At 46.4% G+C, this 21,739-nt stretch overlaps 1 protein-coding gene across 1 annotated transcript in view; it reads left to right on the forward strand.

Annotated features, from left to right (window-relative positions):
• Positions 1–21,739, forward strand: part of acss3 (acyl-CoA synthetase short chain family member 3) — a 95,369-nt gene that overhangs the window by 40,445 nt on the left and 33,185 nt on the right. The window contains exon 9 of the mRNA XM_070901571.1: positions 13,717–13,820. Within this exon, the coding sequence (XP_070757672.1) occupies positions 13,717–13,820 (104 nt within the window). The remainder of the gene's footprint in view (positions 1–13,716; positions 13,821–21,739) is intronic.

Genomic DNA, 21,739 nt, shown 5'->3' on the forward strand with positions numbered 1-21,739 from the left:
CTTCAGCACGACAACCAGAATGTTGTTGGGGCTCAGAACCTTTGCTGTATCCAGTGTTCTCAGCCGTTTCTTGACATCACATGGAGTGAAGCAAGTACGCTGTAGACTGGCTTCTGTGATGGTGGGGATCTCGGCAGCAGGTCGAGATGGATCATCCACTTGATACTTCTAGCTGAAGGTGGTTGCAAATGCTTCAACCTTGTCCTTTGTACTCGCTTGCTGGACTCTGCCATCATTGAGGATGGGGATATTCATGGAGCCTCCTCCTTCCGTTAGTTGTTTAACTGTCCCATCACCATTCACGACTGGATGTGGCAGGACTGCGGCGCTTTGGTCTGATCCGCTGATTGTGGGATCGCTTAGCTCTGTTTATAGTATGCTGCTTCTGCTCTTTATCATGCATGTAGTCCAGTGTTGCAGCTTCTCCAGGTTGGCACCTTTTAGGTACGCCTGGTGCTGCCCCTGGCATGCTCTTCTACAATCCTCATTGAACCATGGTTGGTCCCCTGGCTTGATGGTAATGGTAGAGCGAGGGATTTGCCGGGCCATGAGGTTACAGATTGTGGTGGAATACAATTCTGCTGCTGAAGATAGCCCAGAGTGCCTCATGGATGCCCAGTTTTGAGCTGCTAGATCTGTGCTGAATCAATCCCATTTAGCACGTTGGTAGTGCCACACAACACCATGTGTAAAAGAGATTTCATCTCCACAAGGACTGTGCGGTGGTCACTGCTACCAATGCTATCATGGACAGATGCATCTGTGCCATGTAGATTCGTGAGGACGAGGTCAAGTAGATTTTTCCCTCATGTTGCTTCGCATACCTCCTGCCGCAGACCCAGTCTGGCAGCTATGTGCTTCAGGATTTGGCCAGTTCGGTCAGTAGTGGTGCTACCGAGCCACTCTTGGTGATGGACATTGAAGTCCCCCCACCCAGAGTACGTTCTGTGCCCTTGCTACCCAAAGTGCTTCCTCCAAGTGGTAGTCATAAGAACATAAGAATTAGGAACAGGAGTAGGCCATCTAGCCCCTCGACCCTGCTCCGCCATTCAACAAGATCATGGCTGATCTGGCCGTGGACTCATCTCCACTTACCCGCCCGCTCCCCATAACCCTTAATTCCCTTATTGGTTAAAAATCTATCGATCTGTGACTTGAATACATTCAATGAGCTAGCCTCAACTGCTTCCTTGGGCAGAGAATTCCACAGATTCATAACCCTCTGGGAGAAGAAATTCCTTCTCAACTCGGTTTTAAATTGGCTCCCCCGTATTTTGAGGCTGTGCCCCCTAGTTCTAGTCTCCCCGATCAGTGGAAACAACCTCTCTGCCTCTATCTTGTCGATCCCTTTCATTATTTTAAATGTTTCCATAAGATCACCCCTCATCCTTCTGAACTCCAACGAGTAAAGACCCAGTCTACTCAATCTATCGTCATAAGTTAACCCCCTTATCTCCGGAATCAGCCTAGTGAATCGTCTCTGTACCCGCTCCAAAGCCAGTATATCCTTCCTTAAGTAAGGCAACCAAAACTGCATGCAGTACTCCAGGTGCGGCCTCACCAATACACTATACAGTTGCAGAAGGACCTCCCTGCTTTTGTACTCTATCCCTCTCACAATGAAGGCCAACATTCCATTCGCCTTCCTGATTACCTGTTGCACCTGCAAACTAACTTTTTGGGATTCATGCACAAGGACCCCCAGGTCCCTCTGCACCGCAGCATGTTGTAATTTCTCCCCATTCAAATAGTATTCCCTTTTTTTGTTTTTTTTCCCCAAGATGGATGACCTCACACTTTCCAACATTGTATTCCATCTGCCAAACCTTAGTCCATTCGCTTAACCTATCTAAATCGCTTTGCAGCCTCTCTGTGTCCTCTACACAACCCGCTTTCCCACTAATCTTTGTGTCATCTGCAAATTTTGTTACACTACACTCTGTCTTCTCTTCCAGGTCATCTATGTATATTGTAAACAGTTGTGGTCCCAGCACCGATCCCTGTGGCACACCACTAACCACTGATTTCCAACCCGAAAAGGACCCATTTATCCCGACTCTCTGCTTTCTGTTAGCCAGCCAATTCTCTATCCATGCTAATACATTTCCACTGACCCCGCGTACCTTTATCTTCTGCAGTAACCTTTTGTGTGGCACCTTATCGAATACCTTTTGAAAATCTAAATACACCACATCCATCGGTACACCTCTATCCACCATGCTTGTTATATCCTCAAAGAATTCCAGTAAATTAGTTAAACATGATTTCCCCTTCATGAATCCATGCTGCGTCTGCTTGATTGCACTATTCCTATCTAGATGTCCCGCTATTTCTTCATTAATGATAGTTTCAAGCATTTTCCCCACTACAGATGTTAAACTAACCGACCTATAGTTGCCTGCCTTTTGTCTGCCCCCATTTTTTAAACAGAGGCGTTACATTAGCTGCTTTCCAATCCGCTGGTACCTCCCCAGAGTCCAGAGAATTTTGGTAGATTATAACGAATGCATCTGCTATAACTTCCACCATTTCTTTTAATATCCTGGATGCATTTCATCAGGACCAGGGGACTTGTCTACCTTGAGTCCCATTAGCCTGTCCAGCACTACCCCCCTAGTGATAGTGATTGTCTCAAGGTCCTCCCTTCCCACATTCCTGTGACCAGCAATTTTTGGCATGGTTTCTGTGTCTTCCACTGTGAAGACCGAAGCAAAATAATTGTTTAAGGTCTCAGCCATTTCCACATTTCCCATTATTAAATCCCCCTTCTCATCTTCTAAGGGACCAGCATTTACTTTAGTCACTCTTTTCCGTTTTATATATCTGTAAAAGCTTTTACTATCCGTTTTTATGTTTTGCGCAAATTTACCTTCATAATCTATCTTTCCTTTCTTTATTGCTTCCTTAGTCATTCCTTGCTGTCGTTTAAAATTTTCCCAATCTTCTATTTTCCCGCTAACCTTGGCCACCTTATACGCATTGGTTTTTAATTTGATACTCTCAATTTCCTTGGTTATCCACGGCTGGTTATCCCTTCTCTTACCGCCCTTCTTTTTCATTGGAATATATTTTTGTTGAGCACTATGAAAGAGCTCCTTAAAAGTCCTCCACTGTTCCTCAATTGTGCCACCATTTAGACTGTGTTTCCAGTCTACTTTAGCCAACTCTGCCCTCATCCCACTGTAGTCCCCTTTGTTTAAGCATAGTATGCTTGTTTGAGACACTACTTCCTCACCCTCAATCTGTATTACAAATTCAACCATACTGTGATCACTCATTCCGAGAGGATCTTTTACTAGGAGATCGTTTATTATTCCTGTCTCATTACACAGGACCAAATCTAAGATAGCTTGCTCCCTTGTAGGTTCTGTAACATACTGTTTTAAGAAACAATTCCATATGCATTCTATGAATTCCTCCTCCAGGTTACCCCGTGCGATTTGATTTGACCAATCGATATGTAGGTTAAAATCCCCCATGATTACTGCTGTTCCTTTTTCACATGCCTCCATTATTCCCTTGATTATTGCCCGCCCCACCGTGAAGTTATTATTTGGGGGCCTATAAACTACGCCCATCAGGGACTTTTTCCCCTTACTATCTCTAATCTCCACCCACAATGATTCAACATTTTGTTCATTAGAGCCAATATAGTCTCTCACAACTGCCCTGATATCATTCTTTATTAACAGAGCTACCCCACCTCCTTTCCCTTCTTGTCTATCTTTCCGAATCGTCAGATACCGCTGTATGTTTAATTCCCAGTCTTGGCCACCCTGCAACCATGTTTCTGTAATGGCCACCAAATCATACCCATTTGTAATGATTTGTGCCGTCAACTCATTTACTTTATTTTGACTGCTGCGTGCGTTTAGGTAGAGTGTTTTAATAGTTTTTAAACCATGATTTTTAGTTTTGACCCCTCCTGCAGCCCCTTTACATTCAGTGGCCCTTTGTTTTTTGCCTTGGGTTTCTCTGCCCTCCACTTTTACTCATCTCCTTTCTGTCTTTTGCTTTTGTCTCCTTTTTGTTTCCCTCTGTCTCCCTGCATTGGTTCGCATCCCCCTGCCACATTAGTTTAATTCCTCCCCAACAGCGCTAGCAAACACTCCCCCTAGGACATTGGTTCCAGTCCTGCCTAGGTGCAGACCATCCGGTTTGTACTGGTCCCACCTCCCCCAGAACCGGTTCCAATGCCCCAGGAATTTGAATCCCTCCCTGCTGCACCACTGCTCAAGCCACGTATCCTGCGATTCCTACTTTGACTAGCACGTGGCACTGGTAGCAATCCTGAGATTACTACTTTTGAGGTCCTACTTTTTAATTTAGCTCCTTAAATTCGTCTCGTAGGACCTCATCCCTTTTTTTACCTATATTGTTGATACCAATGTGCACCACGACAACTGGCTGTTCACCCTCCCTTTTCAGAATGTCCTGCACCCGCTCCGAGACATCCTTGACCCTTGCACCAGGGAGGCAACATACCATCCTGGAGTCTCGGTTACGGGCGCAGAAACGCCTATCTATTCCCCTTACAATCGAATCCCCTATCACTATCGCTCTCCCACTCTTTTTCCTGCCCTCCTGTGCAGCAGAGCCAGCTACGGTGCCATGAACTTGGCTGCTGCTGCCCTCCCCTGATGAGTCATCCCCCTCAACAGTACTCAAAGCGGTGTATCTGTTTTGCAGGGGAATGACCGTAGGGGACATCTGCACTACCTTTCTTGCACTGCTCTTCCTGCTGGTCTTCCATTCCCTAGCTGGCTGTGGACCCTTCACCTGCGGTAAGACCAACTCACTCAACGTGCTATTCACGTAATTCTCAACATCGTGGATTCTCCAGAGTGAATCCACCCTCGGCTCCAATTCCGCAACGCGGTCTGTCAGGAGCTGGAGGCGGATACACTTCCCGCACACGTCGTCGTCAGGGACACTGGAGGCGTCCCTGAGTTCCCACATGGTACAGGAGGAGCATATCACGTGACCGAGCTCTCCTGCCATGACTTAAGCTTTAGATACACTTAAATTGGCAACAACAATGCTAAAGTTTACTCACTGTTATAGAAGAGAAAAAAGAAAAACTACTCACCAATCACTTACCCCCTTGGCTGTGACATCACCTTTCTGTTTGTTTCTACTTCTTTTTTGCCTTCTCCCTGTAGCTGCACAAGTCTCGCCGACCCCGGAACTCACGCCTCTCCACGCACCTCCTCGACGCTGCTCCCAACTGCCTCTCCACGCACCTCCACACGCTGCTCAACATGGAGGAGTTCTGATTGATCAGCTGAGAGAGGGAGGTGGTAATCAGCAGGATGTTTAGGGTTAGGGTGACCATGCTTGACCTGAAACCATGAGACATCATGGGGTACAGAGTCAATGTTGGGAACTCCCAGGGCCACTCCCTCCCGACTGTATACCATTGTGCTGTCACCTCTGGTGGGTCTGTCCTGCCGGTGGGACAGGACATACCCTGGGATGGTGATTGAGGGGTCTTTGACATTGGCTGAAAGTTTTGATTCTGTAAGTATGACTGTCAGGCTGTTGCTCTCCCAATTTTGGCACAATGCCCAGATTTTAATGAGGTGGACTTTGCAGGATCAACCAGTTCGTCGTTGTCTTCAAAGCCGGTGCCTATGTTGATGGCGGGTGGTCTGTCCGGTTTTATTATCATAGAATCATAGAAATTTACAGCATGGAAGGAGGCCATTTCGGACCATCGTGTCCGCGCCGCTGACCAAGAGCTATCCAGCCTAATCCCACTTTCCAGCTCTTGGTCTATAGCCCTGTAGGTTATGGCACTTCAAGTGCACATCAAAGTATTTTTTAAATGTGGTGAGGGTTTTTGTCTCTTCCACCCTTTCAGGCAGTGAGTTCCAGACCCTCACCACCCTCCTGGGTGAAGACATTTCTCCTCATATCTCCTCTAAACCCCCTTTAAATCTATGCCCCCTGGTTGTTGACCCCTCTGCCAAGGGAAACAGGTAATTTCTATCCAGGCCCCTCATAATTTTATACACCTCAATCAGATCTCCCCTCAGCCTCCTGTTCCAAAGAAAACCGAGCCAGCATCTCCAATCTTTTCTTGTAGCCAAAATTCCCCAGTCCGGGCAATATTCTTGTAAACCTCCTCTGCACCCTTTCCAGTACAGTCACATTTTTCCTGCATTGTGGTGACCAGAACTGTACACAGTACTCCAGCTGCAGCCTAACCAGTGTTTTATACAGTTCAAGCATACCGTCCTTGCTCTTGTATGCTATGCCTCGACTAATAAAGGCAATTTTTCCATATGTCTTCTTAACCACCTTTTCTACCTGGCCTGCTACCTTCAGGGATCTGTGGACCTGCACTCCAAGGTCCCTTTGTTCGTCTAAACTTTTCAGTGTCGTACAATCTAATGTGTATTCTCTTGCCTTGTTAGACCTCCCCAAATGCATTACCTCCCACTTATCCAGATTGAATTCCATTTGCCACTTGTTCTACCCACCTGACCATTACATTGATATCACCCTGCAGTCCACACCTTTCCTTTTCATTATCAACCACAAAGCCTATTTTAGTGTCATCTGCAAACTTCATATCCCCAACATTCAAGTCCAAGTCGTTTATGTATACCACAAAACCCAAGGGACCCAGCACTGAGCCCTGTGGAACCCCACTGGATACAACCTTTCAGTCACAAAAACACCCATCAACCATTACCCTTTGCTTCCTGCCTCTGAGCCAATTTTGGATCCAACATGCCACTTTGCCCTGGATCCCATGGGCTTTTACTTTCATGACCAGTCTGCCATGTGGGACCTTATCAAAAGCTTTGCTAAAATCCATATACACTACATCATACGCACTGCCCTCATCGACCCTCCTGGTTACCTCCTCGAAAAATTCAATCAAGTTAGTCAGTCACTACCTTCCCTTGACACATCCATGCTGACTGTCCTTTAATTAATCCATGTCTTTCCAAATGAAGATTTATCCTGTCCTTCAAGATTTTTTCCAATAATTTTCTCATCACTGAGATTAGGCTGACAGGCCTGTTATTACTTGGTCTATCCCTTTCTCGCTTTTTAAACAAAAACTAAATAATTCAGTTCAGGAGTGGAAGCAAGTCTTCCTCGATTCTGAGGGACTGCCTATGATGATGATGATGATTTAAACAAAGGTACAACATTAGCAGTCCTCTGGCACCACACCCTTATCCAGAGAGGACTGGAAAATGATGGTCAGAGCCTCTGCTATTTCCTCTTTTGTTTCTCTTAAAACCTGGGATACATTTCATCCAGGCCTGGGGATTTATCCACTTTCAAAGCTGCTAAGCCCCTTAATATTTGCCCTCTTACTGTTTATCTTGTCTAATATTTTACACTCCTCCCTCTTTGCAAAGTCTGTATTGCCCCTCTGTCTTGTGAAAACAGATGCAAAGTATTGAGAATCATACCCACGTCTTCTGTTTCGACAGATATTGCCTTTATTATCTCTTAATCGGCCACACTCTTTCTCTAGTTATCCTCTTGCTCTTAATGTATTTATAAAACCTTTTTGGGTTTTCCCTGATTTTACTTGGCCAACATTCTTTCATGTTCTCTTTCTTTTCCTCTTTTTTTAATTGCATTACTGCACTTCTTATACTCCTCTAGAGTTTCTGCAGTATTAAGTTCTCGGTATCCTTACAACTCAGCTTGCTCGATCATTTCAGAGGGCAGTTAAGAGTCAACCACATATGGGTCTGGAGTCACATGTAGGCCAGACCAGGTAAGGACAGCATATTTATTTTCCTAAGGACATTAGTGAACCAGATGTTTTTTTACGATAATCTGGCAGTTTCATGGTCAGCATTACTGATACTAGAATTTTCATTCCAGATTTATTTAAGTAATTGAATTTAAATTCCCCAGCTGCCGTGGTGGGATTTGAACTTGGGTCTCTGGATCATTAGTCCCGGTCTCTGGACTACTAGTCCAGTAACATAACCACTATGAGAATCAACAGAACTAGAAGAAGTTAGAGATTTAACAGTTCATAACCAAGTACAGAGCCAGGGAAAAGGAAGATGTGAGAGTTGTGGGTGGCAAGGTCAAACAAAGGGGAAGGTTGGCATTACGATGGAGGGCAGACATGATTAAATGACAAAAGGGATGATGGTGCAAAACAAAAATGGGTGGTAATGGGACAAGTAAAGATTCAAAATATGGGTATAGAGGAGACATCCAAGAAAATGGGCGCAGTGGTTATGATCTAAAGTTGTTGAACTCAATGTTGAGGCCAAAAGGTTGTAAAGTGCCTAATCGAAAGATGGGGTGCTGTTTCTCAAGCTTGCATTTGAATCATAGAATGCTCATAGCCCTTGCCGACTCGGCTAGTCCCACTCGCCTGCCCTTTCCCCACAGCCCTGCAATTTTTTTCCCTTCAGATACTTATCTAACTCCCTATTGAACGATAAGTTTGAGTCTGCTTCCACCACCCTTTCAGGAAGTGCATTCCAGAACCCAACCACTCGCTGGGTAAAGTTTTTTTTTCTTGCATCGTCTTTTGCCAATCACCTTAAATCTGTGTCCTCAGGTACTCTATCTTTCTGCCAATGGGAACAGTTTCTCTCGATCTACTCTGTCCAGACCCCTCATGATTTTGAACACCTCTATCAAATCTCCTCTCAATCTTCTCTGCTCCAAGGAGAACAACCCCAGCTTCTCCAGTCTATCCACATAACTGAAGTCTCTCATTCCTGGAATCATTCTCGTAAATCTTTTCTGCCCCTTCTCTAAGGCCTTCACTTCCTTCCTAAAGTGTAGTGCCCAGAATTGGACACAGTACTCCAGTTGGGACCGAACCAGTGCTTTATGCAGGTTCTTCATATTTTCCACATTTTTGTACTCTATGCCTCTATTTATGAAGCCCAGGATCCCATAAACCTTTTCAACTGCTTTCTCAACCCCTGCCACCTTCAATGATTATGCACACATACCCCACATCTCTCTGTTAGTGCACCCCCTTTAGGATTGTAGCATTTAGTTTATATGTCCTCTCTTCATTCTTTCTACCAAACTGTATCACTTCACACTTTTCTGCATTAAATTTCATCTGCCACATGTCCGCCCATTCCACCAGCCTGTCTATGTCTTCCTTAAGTCTGTCACTCTCCTCCTCACTGTTCATTATACAGATGCAGCATCAAAAATCCAGACTCTTGGGCAGGCTCGTCTGGAATCCGTAAAATGTTCCGGAATCCTGACCCTCTGCCACTGCCTAACCTTGGGCCTCGCTTCGCAGCTGCTCGCCTCGCTGGCGCTGCCCTTGCCTTGGGGCCTCCTCGACAGAGCCAGCCGGCCTGAACACCACCTCTGCAAGCCCCGCCTCCCCCCCCCCCCCCCCCCAGGTCTTTCTGACGTTCTGAAATACCTGAACCTGGGCTCGGGTGTTTCCGGATTTGTGATGCCAGAAAGACGATCGAAAGTCCGGAAAAACCCAGAATCCGGAACAGCCTCAGTTCCAGATTCTCGACGCTATACTTGTACTTCCAAGTTTTGTGTCATCTGCAAATTTTGAAATTGTGCCCTGTAAACCTACATTCAAGTCATTAATATATATCAAGAAAAGCAGTGGTCCTAGAAATAAACCCTGGGGAAACCCACTGTATAACTTTCTCCATTCTGAAAAACAACCGTGTACCACTACTCTCTGTTTCCTGTCACTGAGCCAATTTCATATCCATGCAGCCACTGTCCCTTTTATTCCATGGACTTCAACTTTGCTGCAAACCTATTGGGCCCAAGTTTCCACAGGATAAAAAACGGGCGCCCCTCCGAGCTGGGCGCCCGTTTTTCACGCCTAAAACAGCGCCAGAAAAAAAACGCGCTATTCTCGAGCGCTTTGCAGCTCCTTGTCTGTTTGGCGCGGCGCCCAGGGGGGCGGAGCCTACACTCGCGCCGATTTTGTAAGTGGGAGGGGGCGAGTACTATTTAAATTCGTTTTTTTTCCTGCCGGCAACGCTGCGCGTGCGCGTTGGAGCGTTCGCGCACGCGCAGTGTGAAGGAAACATTGGCACTTGGCCATTTTTGTAGTTCTTTGTAGCTGTTTAATTTTTGAACATTTTTTAATAAAAGCACATTGCCATCAGCACTGAGGCTACCCTTCTCACTGTCTTCTTCCCCTCCCCACCCTCCACGGCAACAAACGGCGGTTTCCTCCCCCTCCCTCCCCTCCGCGGCGGCAACAAACCGCTGTCTCCTTCCCCTCCCTCCCCTCCACGGCAACAAACCGCTGTCTCCTTCCCCTCCCTCCCCTCCACGGCAACAAACCGCTGTCTCCTTCCCCTCCCTCCCCTCCACGGCAACAAACCGCTGTCTCCTTCCCCTCCCTCCCCTCCACGGCAACAAACCGCTGTCTCCTTCCCCTCCCTCCCCTCCGCGGCAACAAACCGCTGTCTCCTTCCCCTCCTTCCCCTCCCTCCCCTCCACGGCAACAAACGGCGGTTTCCTTCCCCACCCCCAGCGGGAACGAACGATGGCTGAAGCACTTTCACACAGGTAGGAAGATGGTTTATTTAATCTTTTCTTGGCTTATAAATGTTTATTCAGGTTGGATTTATTTGTATAATATTTGTAGAAGTATAAATAAGGATTTATTGTAGAATTTAATGAGTTCCCCTCCCCCCCCTTCCCCCCACCTCGTTCTGGACGCCTAATTTGTAACCTGCGCCTGATTTTTTAATGTGTAGAACAAGTTTTTTCAGTTCTACAAAAATCTTCATTTGCTCCACTCTACTTTAGTTTGGAGTACGTTTTCACTATGGAAACTTTGAAATCAGGCGTCAGTGGCCGGACACGCCCCCTTTTGAAGAAAAAATTCTGTTCCAAAGTAGAACTGTTCTACCTGACTAGAACTGCAGAAAAAAAATGTGGAGAATTGCGATTTCTAAGGTAGTCCGTTCTCCACCAGTTGCTCCTAAAAATTAGGCGCAAATCATGTGGAAACTTGGGCCCTATATGTGACACTTTATCATCGCCTTTTGGAAATTCATGTACACTATGCCAACCGTATTACCCATGTCAACTCTCTCTGTTACCTCATCAAAAAACTCAATCAATTTGATTAAATACGATTTGCCTTTAACAAATCTGTGTTGGTTTTCCTTAAATAATCCACACCTATCCAAGTGACTGTTAATTTTGTTCCTGATCACTGTTTCTAAAAGTTTCCTCACCACCAAGGTTAAACTGACCGGCCAGTAGTTGCTGGGTTTATCTTTACACCCTTTTTTGAACAATGGTGTTTGCAATTCTCCAGTCCTCTGGCACCACTCCTGTATTTATGGAGGATTGGAATATTATCGCCAGTACCTCCGCAATTTCCACCTTCAAGCCCCTCAACATCCTAGGATGCATCCCATCCACTCCAAGTGATTTATCTACTTTGTACAGCCAGCCTTTTTAATACTTCTTTATCATTAAAAACATAGAAAATAGGTGCAGGAGTAGGCCATTCGGCCCTTCGAGCCTGCACCGCCATTCAATAAGATCATGGCTGATCATTCCCTCAGGACCCCTTTCCTGCTTTCTGTCCATACCCCTTGATCCCCTGAGCCGTAAGGGCCATATCTAACTCCCTCTTGAATACATCCAATGAACTGGCCTCAACAACTCTCTGCGGCAGGGAATTCCACAGGTTAATAACTCTGAGTGAAGAAGATGTCAATTTTTAATCCGATCAATGTCACCAATTATGTTCTGCTTCACTGTGTCTATGGCAGCATCCTCTTTGATGAAGTCAGATGCAAAGTACTTATTTAGTACCTCCGCCAAACCCTCTGCCTCCATGCAGAGGTCATCTTTTTGGTCCCTAATCGGCCCCACCCCTCCTCTTACGACTCTTTTACTATTTATATGCCTACAGAAGCCTTTTGGTATACCTTCTATGTTGTCTCAATTATCATACCCTCTCTTTGCCCTCTTATTTTCTTTTTCACTTCTCTGACCTTTCTATATATAGCCCGATTCTCAGATTTGAGGGCCTGGTCTTCAAACACTCTTTTCCTCAGGCGGCCGAAGGCTGTACTGGCGCACTGGAGGCGATGTTGAATCTCTGCATCAATGTCTGCCTTTAGTTGATAAGAGGCTCCCGAGATATGGAAAATGGTCCACGTTGTCCAGGGCCGCGCCGTGGATCTTGATGATTGGAGGGCAGTGCTGTGCGGCGGTGACAGGCTGGTGGAGGACCTTTGTCTTATGGATGTTCAGCGTAAGGGCCATGCTTTCATATGCCTCAGTGAATACATTGACTATATCCTGGAGTTCAGCCTCTGAATGTGCGCAGACGCAGGCGTCGTCCGCATACTGCAGCTCAACGACAGGTTAGGGTGATCTTGGATCTGGCCTGGAGGTGGCGCAGGTTAAGCAGCTTCCCACTGGTTCGGCCATCTGAGGACCAGGCCCTCAAATCTACCACCAAGCTCATGGTCTACAGGGCTGTCGTAATACCCGCCCTCCTGTCTGGACCAGAGGCATGGACGATGTATAGAAGGCACCTCAAGTTGCTGGAGATATATCACCAACGATGTCTCCACAAGATCCTGCAAATCCCCTGGGAGGGCAGGCGGACCCACATCAATGTCCTCGACCAGGCTAACATCCCCAGTATTGAAGCACTGACCACACTCGATCAGCTTCGCTGGGCAGGCCACATAGTTCGCATGCCAGATACAAGACTCCCTAAGCAAAGAGTCTCAACGCAAAGAGCATGAAGAGGCCAAACGCAGGCAGCAGAAGGAGCGCGCGGCAAACCAGCCCCACCTCGACGAATGTCTGTCCCACCTGTAACAGGGTCTGCGGCTCTCGTCTCGGATTGTTCAGCCATCAAAGAACTCACTTTGGGAGTGGAAGCAAGTCTTCCTCGATTACGAGGTACTGCCTATGATGATGATGATTCTCAGATGTATTTGCAACCTGACATTGATCATGAGTGCTCTTTTTCTCCATCATATTCTCTATCTGTTTTGTCATCCAGGAAGCCCTGACTTTAGTTGTCCTGCCTATCCTCCTAGCGGGAATGTACTTCAACTGTACCTGAACTATTTCCTCTTTAAAGGCAGTCCGTTGTTCCACTGCTGTTTTGCTTCCAGTTTACCCTGGCCAGATCTGTTATCATCCTACTGAAATTGACCACCACCCAGTTAAATATTTTTACTCTAGATTGCTCCCTGTCCTTTTCCATAGCTAATCTAAACCTTCTGCTACTATGATCACTGTTCCCTAAATGTCCACCTACCGACACTTGCTCCACTTGACCGACCTCATTCCCCAGAACCAGATCCAGCAATGCCTCCTCCCTCGTCGGGCCAGAAACATACTGCTCAAGAAAGTTCTCCTGAACACACTTCAGAAATTCTTCCCCTTCTCTGCTCTTTTATACTATTACAATCCCAGTCTACATTAGGATAGTTGAAGTCCCCCATTATTAGAACTCTATAGTTCTTGCACCTCTCTGTAATTTCTTTACAAATTTGTTCCTCCATATCTTTCCCATGAGTTGGTGGTCTATAGAATACACCGAGTAGTGTAATGGCACTGCTATTATTTCTTCACTCTAGCCATATAGATTCTACTCTCTACACCTGCCCGTTGGAACAGTATAGGAGGCAGAGGGTAGAGAGCTCTGAGTGGAAGGGGGATGGAGCTAATAAAAATGTCCAATTCCTCTGCACTATTAACATTATTCTGATCCAGGTTCAGGACTTTGTTTGTTGCTGGGGAACGCTGTGATGTAGCCACTTTGGAATGGGCCAAAAAAGTCTTCAAAGTTCCTGTTCTAGACCACTGGTGGCAAACAGGTAAGAATGGTAGATATCTATAGCTAATGTCAATGTAACTTATGTGCAGAGTGAACAGATTAATGGCCAAACCATGGGCTCAATTTTCCCTAGTGATTTGTGGCTTTTTTTTTTTGGGAGCAGGCCGTTTTTTGGCATAAGTTTTGAAGAAAAACAGTTGCCCTGATCAATTTGCACCAGCGTAACTCAGTAATTATGATTTTTTTTAGGTAAGTTTTTTTTTCTCAGCCAAAGGGGACGGAAGCTGTTACCCGTGCCAATTCTGGCCATTTAGGGAAGTTTGGCCAGCTGAGAGTCACTCCAGTTCTTCTTGGGCCATTCTGGAGAGTTAAGGACATCGGCGCAGGTAAGTGCAGCAGATGCCCAGACAGCAGCAGGAGGAAAAGTGAGCGAGAGCGGGAAGCCTTTCAGGTATAGTTACGTGTGGGGACTGGGAAGGAGGAGGCCATTCAGCCTGAAATAGCGGCGGGGGAGCGGACCGGATAAGGCCACTCGGCGTGGACTGGGAGGCCATTCGGCATTTTTTTCCCAACAAAAGAAAACTGTTCAGTTATACAGTCAGATAATCCAATAGAAATAGGAGAATATTTCACGACTAAACACTGACTGCACTAAATTGGAAAACCACCAAGGATTGAGTAGTCATGACAGTATACATTTGGGAGTTTAAATCTTGCTGGAGGATGCCCAATGAAATTGTTTCACTGAAATCTCGAGTCTATAGGTGTTCTATGGTTGGGATCAAGGGAATATTGCAGAAATGCCAGCAACACAATTCAAGAGGAGTTCAATATTACTAGTAATTTTTATTATCCCAGTCGTCTAGTATTTATACTTTGACTATGTAGAAATCCATTTGTTTATGATGTTGGCCTTCTGTAAGGTAAGTGTGTTATCAGAGAGAGAGAGAGAGAGAGAGAGGGAGGGAAGTAAAGAGCTAACAGCTGGGCTTCATACACTAGCAGCTGCTTGCTCGAGGCACCTATTTTCCATACAGCTATGTGATGTGAAAGCTCCAATAGTGTTGTTTTGTGCAATGCTTGAGGTCACAATCAGTTGTAACATGAAGCATAGAGAGGTGATTAAAATCTTTCTTTAGTGAAGGAAGTATTCCCTAATGTGTTGGAGCATATACTTCTGGACAGGCAGATTAATCTCTGCAGACGTGTCCAAATATAGTGCGCGTTGTACAAATCATGACATTTCAAAAATAATTCCATTATTTGGTAAGACTTGACCAGAACTTTCCAGAAGCCACTAGAGGATAAGCTTATTTCTTTCCAGGGAGTTAGAGTTAGAATAGCTCCACAAGACTGTATATATTGAGCTCAAACTGTTGTGACCTTGGTGTCTCTCTTGTAACCCCAGAGTGAGGAGGCAGCATGGTAGACTGCCTTTTATACCTGCTTGCCCAGAGTGTGCAGGTGACCCTTGGGTCTCCCACAGGTGCGCCCCCTGGTGGCAAGTCTTACACATTGGTAATGTTTACATACATGACATCATTCCACCCCAAAGTCTTATGTACAAGTTATTTCCAAGTTGAGGCGATCCGGGGCTCTGCGTTCCCGGGTTGATCGCCTGAGTTGAAGTCCAGGCAATGGGTGAGTCAGTCGGATCATTGCTGCACTGCAGCGTGGCTGGTCTGATCGGACTGTCGGGCATGGTGGGTTCATCCCTGTGGTTGACCGTGAGGTCGATTGATGGTTGGATGTGTGTGGATGGATCAATAATGGTAATGTCCTCTTCGAACTGTTCTTGGTTGTCTGGCGCCAGGAAAACACACTTGGAACGTTTCAACCTGAGCCCCACTCTGTCCAGTCGCTTGAGAACCTCTTCCAGGTTGAGCAAGTGTTCGGTGGTGTTGCGGGCAGTGATCAAGATGTCGTCTTGGAACAGCACGGTGCATGGAACCGATTTCAGCAGACTCTCCATGTTCCTCTAGAAGATGGCTGCCGCCGAACGAATCCCAAAGGGGCATCCGTGGTATATGAACAGTCCTCCGTGCATGTTGATGCACGTCAATTTTTTTGCAGGTTTAGCCAGCTCCTGTGTCATGTAAGCAGAGGTTAGATCCAACTTGGTGAACGACTCCTCCCCCCTACCCAACCCCCCCCCCTCTGCTAGCATTGCAAACAGGTTATCCGCTTTGGGTAGTGGGTACTGGTCCTGTAACGAGACTCGGTTGATCATTACCTTGTAGTCCCCGCAGATTCTGACCATCCCATCTCTCTTCAACACTGGAACAATTGGACTAGCCCAATGGTTGAACTCGACTGGCGATATGATCCCCTCTCGTTGAAGTCTGTCCAGCTCGTTCTCGACTTTCTCTCGCATCATGTATGGAACCGCTCGGGCCTTGTGATAAACGGGTCGTGCATCAGGGACTAGATCTGCACTTTTGGCGCCTGTGAAGTTGCCGATACCTGGCACGAATAACGACGGGAATTTGTTTAGCACTTGGGCGCATGAGGCATCATCCTCCTGAAGACAGTGCTTTGATGTCGTCCCAGTTCCATCGGATCTTTCCTAGCCAGTTTCTGCCGAACAGCGTTGGGCCATCGCCTGGTACAATCAGTAGTGGTAAATCATGCACAGCTCTATCGTGCGATACCTTCACTGCCGCGCTGCCAATGACTGGTATGAGCTCTTTGGTGTAAGTGCGCAGCTTGGTGTGGATCGGCCTTTGTGCCTCGTTGCCTTTGTGCCTTGTTGCCCCACAGTTTCTCAAAAGCCTTCTGGCTCATTATTGACTGACTCGCCCCCGTGTCCAATTCCATGGAAACTGGAACGCCGTTTAATTTGACTTTTAACATTATCAGAGAGCTTTTGGTGGTGAAGGTGTGTACCCCATAGACTTCCTCTTTAGCCTCGGTTGAGTTGCCTCTCTTACTCATTCAGCGTGATCCGGATCGGACATCTTCCGAATCTGCCACGTGGTGAGTCGCTGGAAATGCCCCATTGTTCCACAGCCCTTGCACACGTAGTGCTTGAATCAACATTGATGGGCTCGATGATTGCCCTCGCAGCATCAACACGGTGCTAATGGATTCGCATTCATGCTCCACAGCGGACTCTGAGTCATCCTAGGTCTGGCCTCTGTGGGCGTATAGGCGCTGCCATGTACAGTTCTACCTGCTGAAGGTGTTATTTTATGCACAGTACTTGCTGGTGAGTTCCGATGCTGCAATGATATCTGTTTAATCTTATCGCTTGTGGACATAAAAGCCTGGGCTTTCGTGATGGCTTTGCTCAGTTCTAGGGATTTGGCAGGCAGCAGTTTGTGAAGAATGACCTCATGGCCAATTCCAAGCACGAAAAAGTCCCGCAACATTTCCCCCAAAAATCCAGCAAATACGCACTGTCCTGCAAGGCGTCTTAGGTCGGCAACATAGCTCACCATGTCCTGGCCCTCGGAGCGGTGGTGCATATAAAAGCGATACCTGGCCATCAAGATGCTCTCCTTCGGCTTGAGATGTTCCCGAACTAGCATGCACAAATCTTCATATGTCTTGTCCGTTGGTTTCGTCAGTGCTAGCAGATTTTTGATGAGGCTATATATAGTGGATCCGCAAACGGTGAGAATCGCCCTACGCTTGATCGCGGTTTCTGCCTTTTCCAGTTCGTTGCCCACGAAGTACTGGTCAAAACGCTCAACGAAGGCTTCCCAATCATCCCCCTCAACAAATCTCTCAAGAATACCAATGGCAGCCATAACTGCGTGAAAGTTCGTGATCTGTTACTCGTCTCCAATTGTTATGTTTAGAATAACTCAACAAGACTGTATATCTTCAGCTCAAACTGTTGTGACCTTGGTGTCTCTATTGTAACTCCAGAGTGAGGAGGCAGCATGGTAGACTGCCTTTTATACCTGCTTGCCCAGAGAGTGCAGGTGACCCTTGGGTCTCCCACAGGCGCCCCCGGTAGCAAGTCTTGCACATTGGTAATGTTTACATACATAACAGAAGTACTTTTAGATTATACAGAATTGATTTAAATTGAAATTAGTGAGAAAATCAGAGATACATAGCAATTAATTTATCTGTAATATACGCAGGTGTAAAACATTAGAAGCATATGGTTAAAATCTTTAAATATTACATACTGTATGGATCATCATTTTTCTGCAGGTGTTTTAAAAAGGACATTTCCGCTTAATTAAAACTTAAAAATTCAGAAACATTGATGTTGGAACATTCGACAGAGGATTACAACAGGCGATATCAGGCTGCCGATGATATATCCCACTTAACTTTTTTTAATGGAAAGGAAATTTGGTGGGGTGTATAATGTGCAGCCGATCTGACATTGCCCAGTTTACAGACCTGCTTAAGTTGAAAGTGCCGCCACCCATGTTTGAAATAGTACCTCACTTGGTGAATAAGTAGGAATAGTACATGAATGTCCTGACAAAGCCTTATAATGTTCAAAGAGAGAACTTGCATTTATATAGCGCCATTCACGACCTCTGGAAAGCGCTTTACAAAATATACAAGCTACAAAACCTATTTGAGTGGTAACATGCATATAATGGGCAGAATTTTAATGGGGAAGGCAGGCTTGGAGCAGAGCAGGGGGTCTCCGAAGTGGTCGGAAAATGGGTGGTCCTGCCAAATTTGACATTGCCTGATTTGCATGAGAATCCATTGCTTCCCACCCAGAGCCAGCCAGATTTTAGAGGCCGTCAGGCGGACAGGCCTGCGGCACTAGGCCGCACAGAGGAGGGAGGGCGGGACTGCACGGAGCGGGGTGGAATCGCATCAAGATCACGGGCTGTGCAGGGCACGGGGGTTGGGAGGCGTGGGTCACAAGAAGAGCATGGGCTTGGAGAGCACCGAGGAATGGGGGGGTCCTCAACAAGATCGGGCCAGCCGGAGGCGTCGGGTTGCAGCTGTTTGAAGAAGATCGTGATGGCAGGTCGCTGGGGGGGTGGGGGCGTCTCCAGAATATGGCGGTCCGCAGGTCAACTGGAGGAGTAGAGGACGAGGAGTCTCTGGATGATCGTGACTGGGGGGGGGGAGTGGGGTTTCTCTAGAAGACCACGATCTTGAGCCGGCTGGAAGAGCAGGAGGTCTGAAGGGATCGGGGGCCAGGAGCAGCACGGTTGGGGTGGAGCAGGGTGGAGGGCGCGATAGGGAGGTCTGGTTTGGGGGGGGGGGGGGGCGGGGGGTGATCCGAGGTCTCGTGGTGGGGGTTCCGATCACAGGGGTGGGTTAGGCAGAGATCCTGGATCCAGGAGGTAAGTGTAAAGGCACTTATCTACTGGGTCCAGCAGTCCTCTGCTTGCAAAATCTGACCAGTTAAAATACAAAATGAAGGTTAAAATAGAGGCTTCCAGTCTCAATACAATATTTAAATAGACGAGCCGTATCCTGCCAGCGGATTGGCTACCCACCACACCCCCACCCCCCCCCCCCCCCCCCCCTGGTCCCATCTCCGTTAAAACGGGAAGTAGGCAGGTTCAGGTCGGATTACGATTTTGAACACTTTAACTACCCCCATACCCTGAACCCACCTGTTTTTTTTTTAAGGTTAAAAGTCGCCCCCAATGTGTCCATTTTTGATGGTAATTTACATTGCATTTAACTGATGGAGGAGTGGATGATGAAGTTCAGTTTTGATAAGTGTTTGAAATAGAGTTTTTAAGATGGAGCTAATCTTAAATTAATTTGCACAATTTAAAAATCATATATGGATTTTATTGTTGTAGTGAAACACATTTTATTGTATTTGATTAATCGGGATTGCTTGAATTTGATGCCTTTGGAATGATCATGATTTTATACCTTAAATATTTATTTTGAAAATTCTTGTCAACAACTGATGACAAATTCATAAAATGCTTCAAATTGAGGGATTATCCTTCTGGGTTTTTTTTCGATGTAATTTTTATTTATTACAGTGGAAAACAATTATATGTGGTCGTCATACCCTAGCAAAGCAGGCAGTTAATCCCGGAGCTATTTTGAGATGAGCTGGTGAAACAAGATGACAGGATGCTGATCTCGTGCCTGTTGCCTAGCAATGACTATTCTTTCCCATACAGAGCACAGGCTGTGTGTTAATGGTGCAAAGTTGATTATTTTGCTGATGATTTGCTCAGGCTAGAGACCTTGGGCTAAGCTTTTGAATTCAGTTGAAGATAATTCTTCGTGACATTTCCAGGAACCTTGCTAAAGATTGTTTCATGATTTATCCTTTATACATGCAAAACCAAAATTGCTGTGTTTACAGAACAAGTTAATGTCTATTAGAAATGTTAATTGCCCAGTAGTATGACATAATTAATTGTAGTTAATTTGAAATGTCAATCCAATATAAATAAAACTGTAGTTTTCAGGTTACTTTAAATCCTTGATATTGCATAAAATATAAAAGTAATTGGTTGCATTTTAGATGCAAGTTAATCATTTGTCTTTAATTTAGCAGTATGGGTGTGTCTTGGGCACCTGCTGCCAGGAGGCAATAGATGTGGCACTGCAAGCCACCAAGGACAATTTGGCACAACCAACTCAGAAATATTTAAAACCATTGAAAATTGGTCCCCTGTATAAGGAAGCCCATTTCACTGACGCTGCCTGCGATTCTCTGGTGGGTCCAAGCTTGGAACCAGTTGATCTGTTCATGGACCTAGAACACACAAACTTTGTGATGGACAGGTTGCTGGCCGCTCAGAATATGGGCGGCTTCGACACCACAACAGTATTTTTACTGTAACTTGAGGGGAAGCTTGCCCAGTGGAAAACCTACCAGAAACATCTGGTGGAAGGCAAAAGTGTCGAGAAAAGGTCAAGATCAGATTTATTTTTTAACCTTCAGGCAGATTCGTTGGGGGCTAGGAGGAGCAGGAGTTCCCTTCCAGGCCATGGAGAAATCCTTGGGCCTTCCCTGTAACTGCTCTACCTCTTCTTCCCCACACCAGTATCTGTTTAGGAATCACCCCACCTTCTTTCTTAGGTAGTCCCTTGGAGTCGAGGATGACTTGCTTCCACACTAATGAGTTCTCGAGTAACTGATGAGTCGAATGCGGGACCTACAGTCTCTGTCACAAGTGGGTAGGATGCTTGGGTTGTCGTGCGCTCCTTCTGCTGTTTGCGCGTGGCTTCCGCGTGCTCCTGGCAAAGAATCTCTGTGTTCGGTGCCTTCCCGGATGTGCTCTTCCATTTTGAGCGGTCTTGGGCCAGGGATTCCCAGGTGTCGTGGGGATGTTGCACTTTTTCAAGGAGGCTTTGAGGGTGTCCTTGAAGCATTTCCTGTGCCCACCTGGGGCTCACTTGCCGTGTCGGAGCTCTGAGCAGAATGCTTGTTTTGGGAGTCTAGTATCAGGCATGCGGACTATGTGGCCCATCCATCAGAGCTGATCGAGCGTGGTCAATGCTTCGATGCAGGGGATGTTGGCCTGAGCAAGAACACTGACTGTGCGCCTATCCTGCCAATGGATTTGCAGGATCTTGCGGAGGCAGCATTGAGGGTACTTCTCCAGAGCTTTGAGGTATCTGCTGTACATAGTCCTTGTCTCTGAACCATATATATCATCATCATGAGCAGTCCCTCGGAATCGAGGAAGACTTGCTTCCACTCTAAAAATGAGTTCTTTGGTGACTGAACAGTCCAATATGAGAACCACAGTCCCTGTCGCAGGTGAGACAGACAGTCGTTGAGGGAAAGGGTGGGTGGGACTGGTTTTCCGCACGCTCTTTCTGCTGGGTTTGAGGTCCTGGTCTTCAAACACACACTTCCTCAGGCACACTGAAGGCGGTGTTGGACTTCATCATCGACGTCTGCTCTTGCTGATAGGTTCCTGAGGTATGGAAAATGGTCCACGTTGTCCAAGGACTCATCATGGATCTTGATAATCGGAGGGCAGTACTGTGTGGCGGGGGCAGGTTGGTAGAGAACCCTTGTCTTATGGATGTTTAGTA

This window comes from Pristiophorus japonicus, chromosome 15, assembly GCF_044704955.1.
Source record: "Pristiophorus japonicus isolate sPriJap1 chromosome 15, sPriJap1.hap1, whole genome shotgun sequence".
Lineage (NCBI taxonomy): Eukaryota > Metazoa > Chordata > Chondrichthyes > Pristiophoridae > Pristiophorus > Pristiophorus japonicus.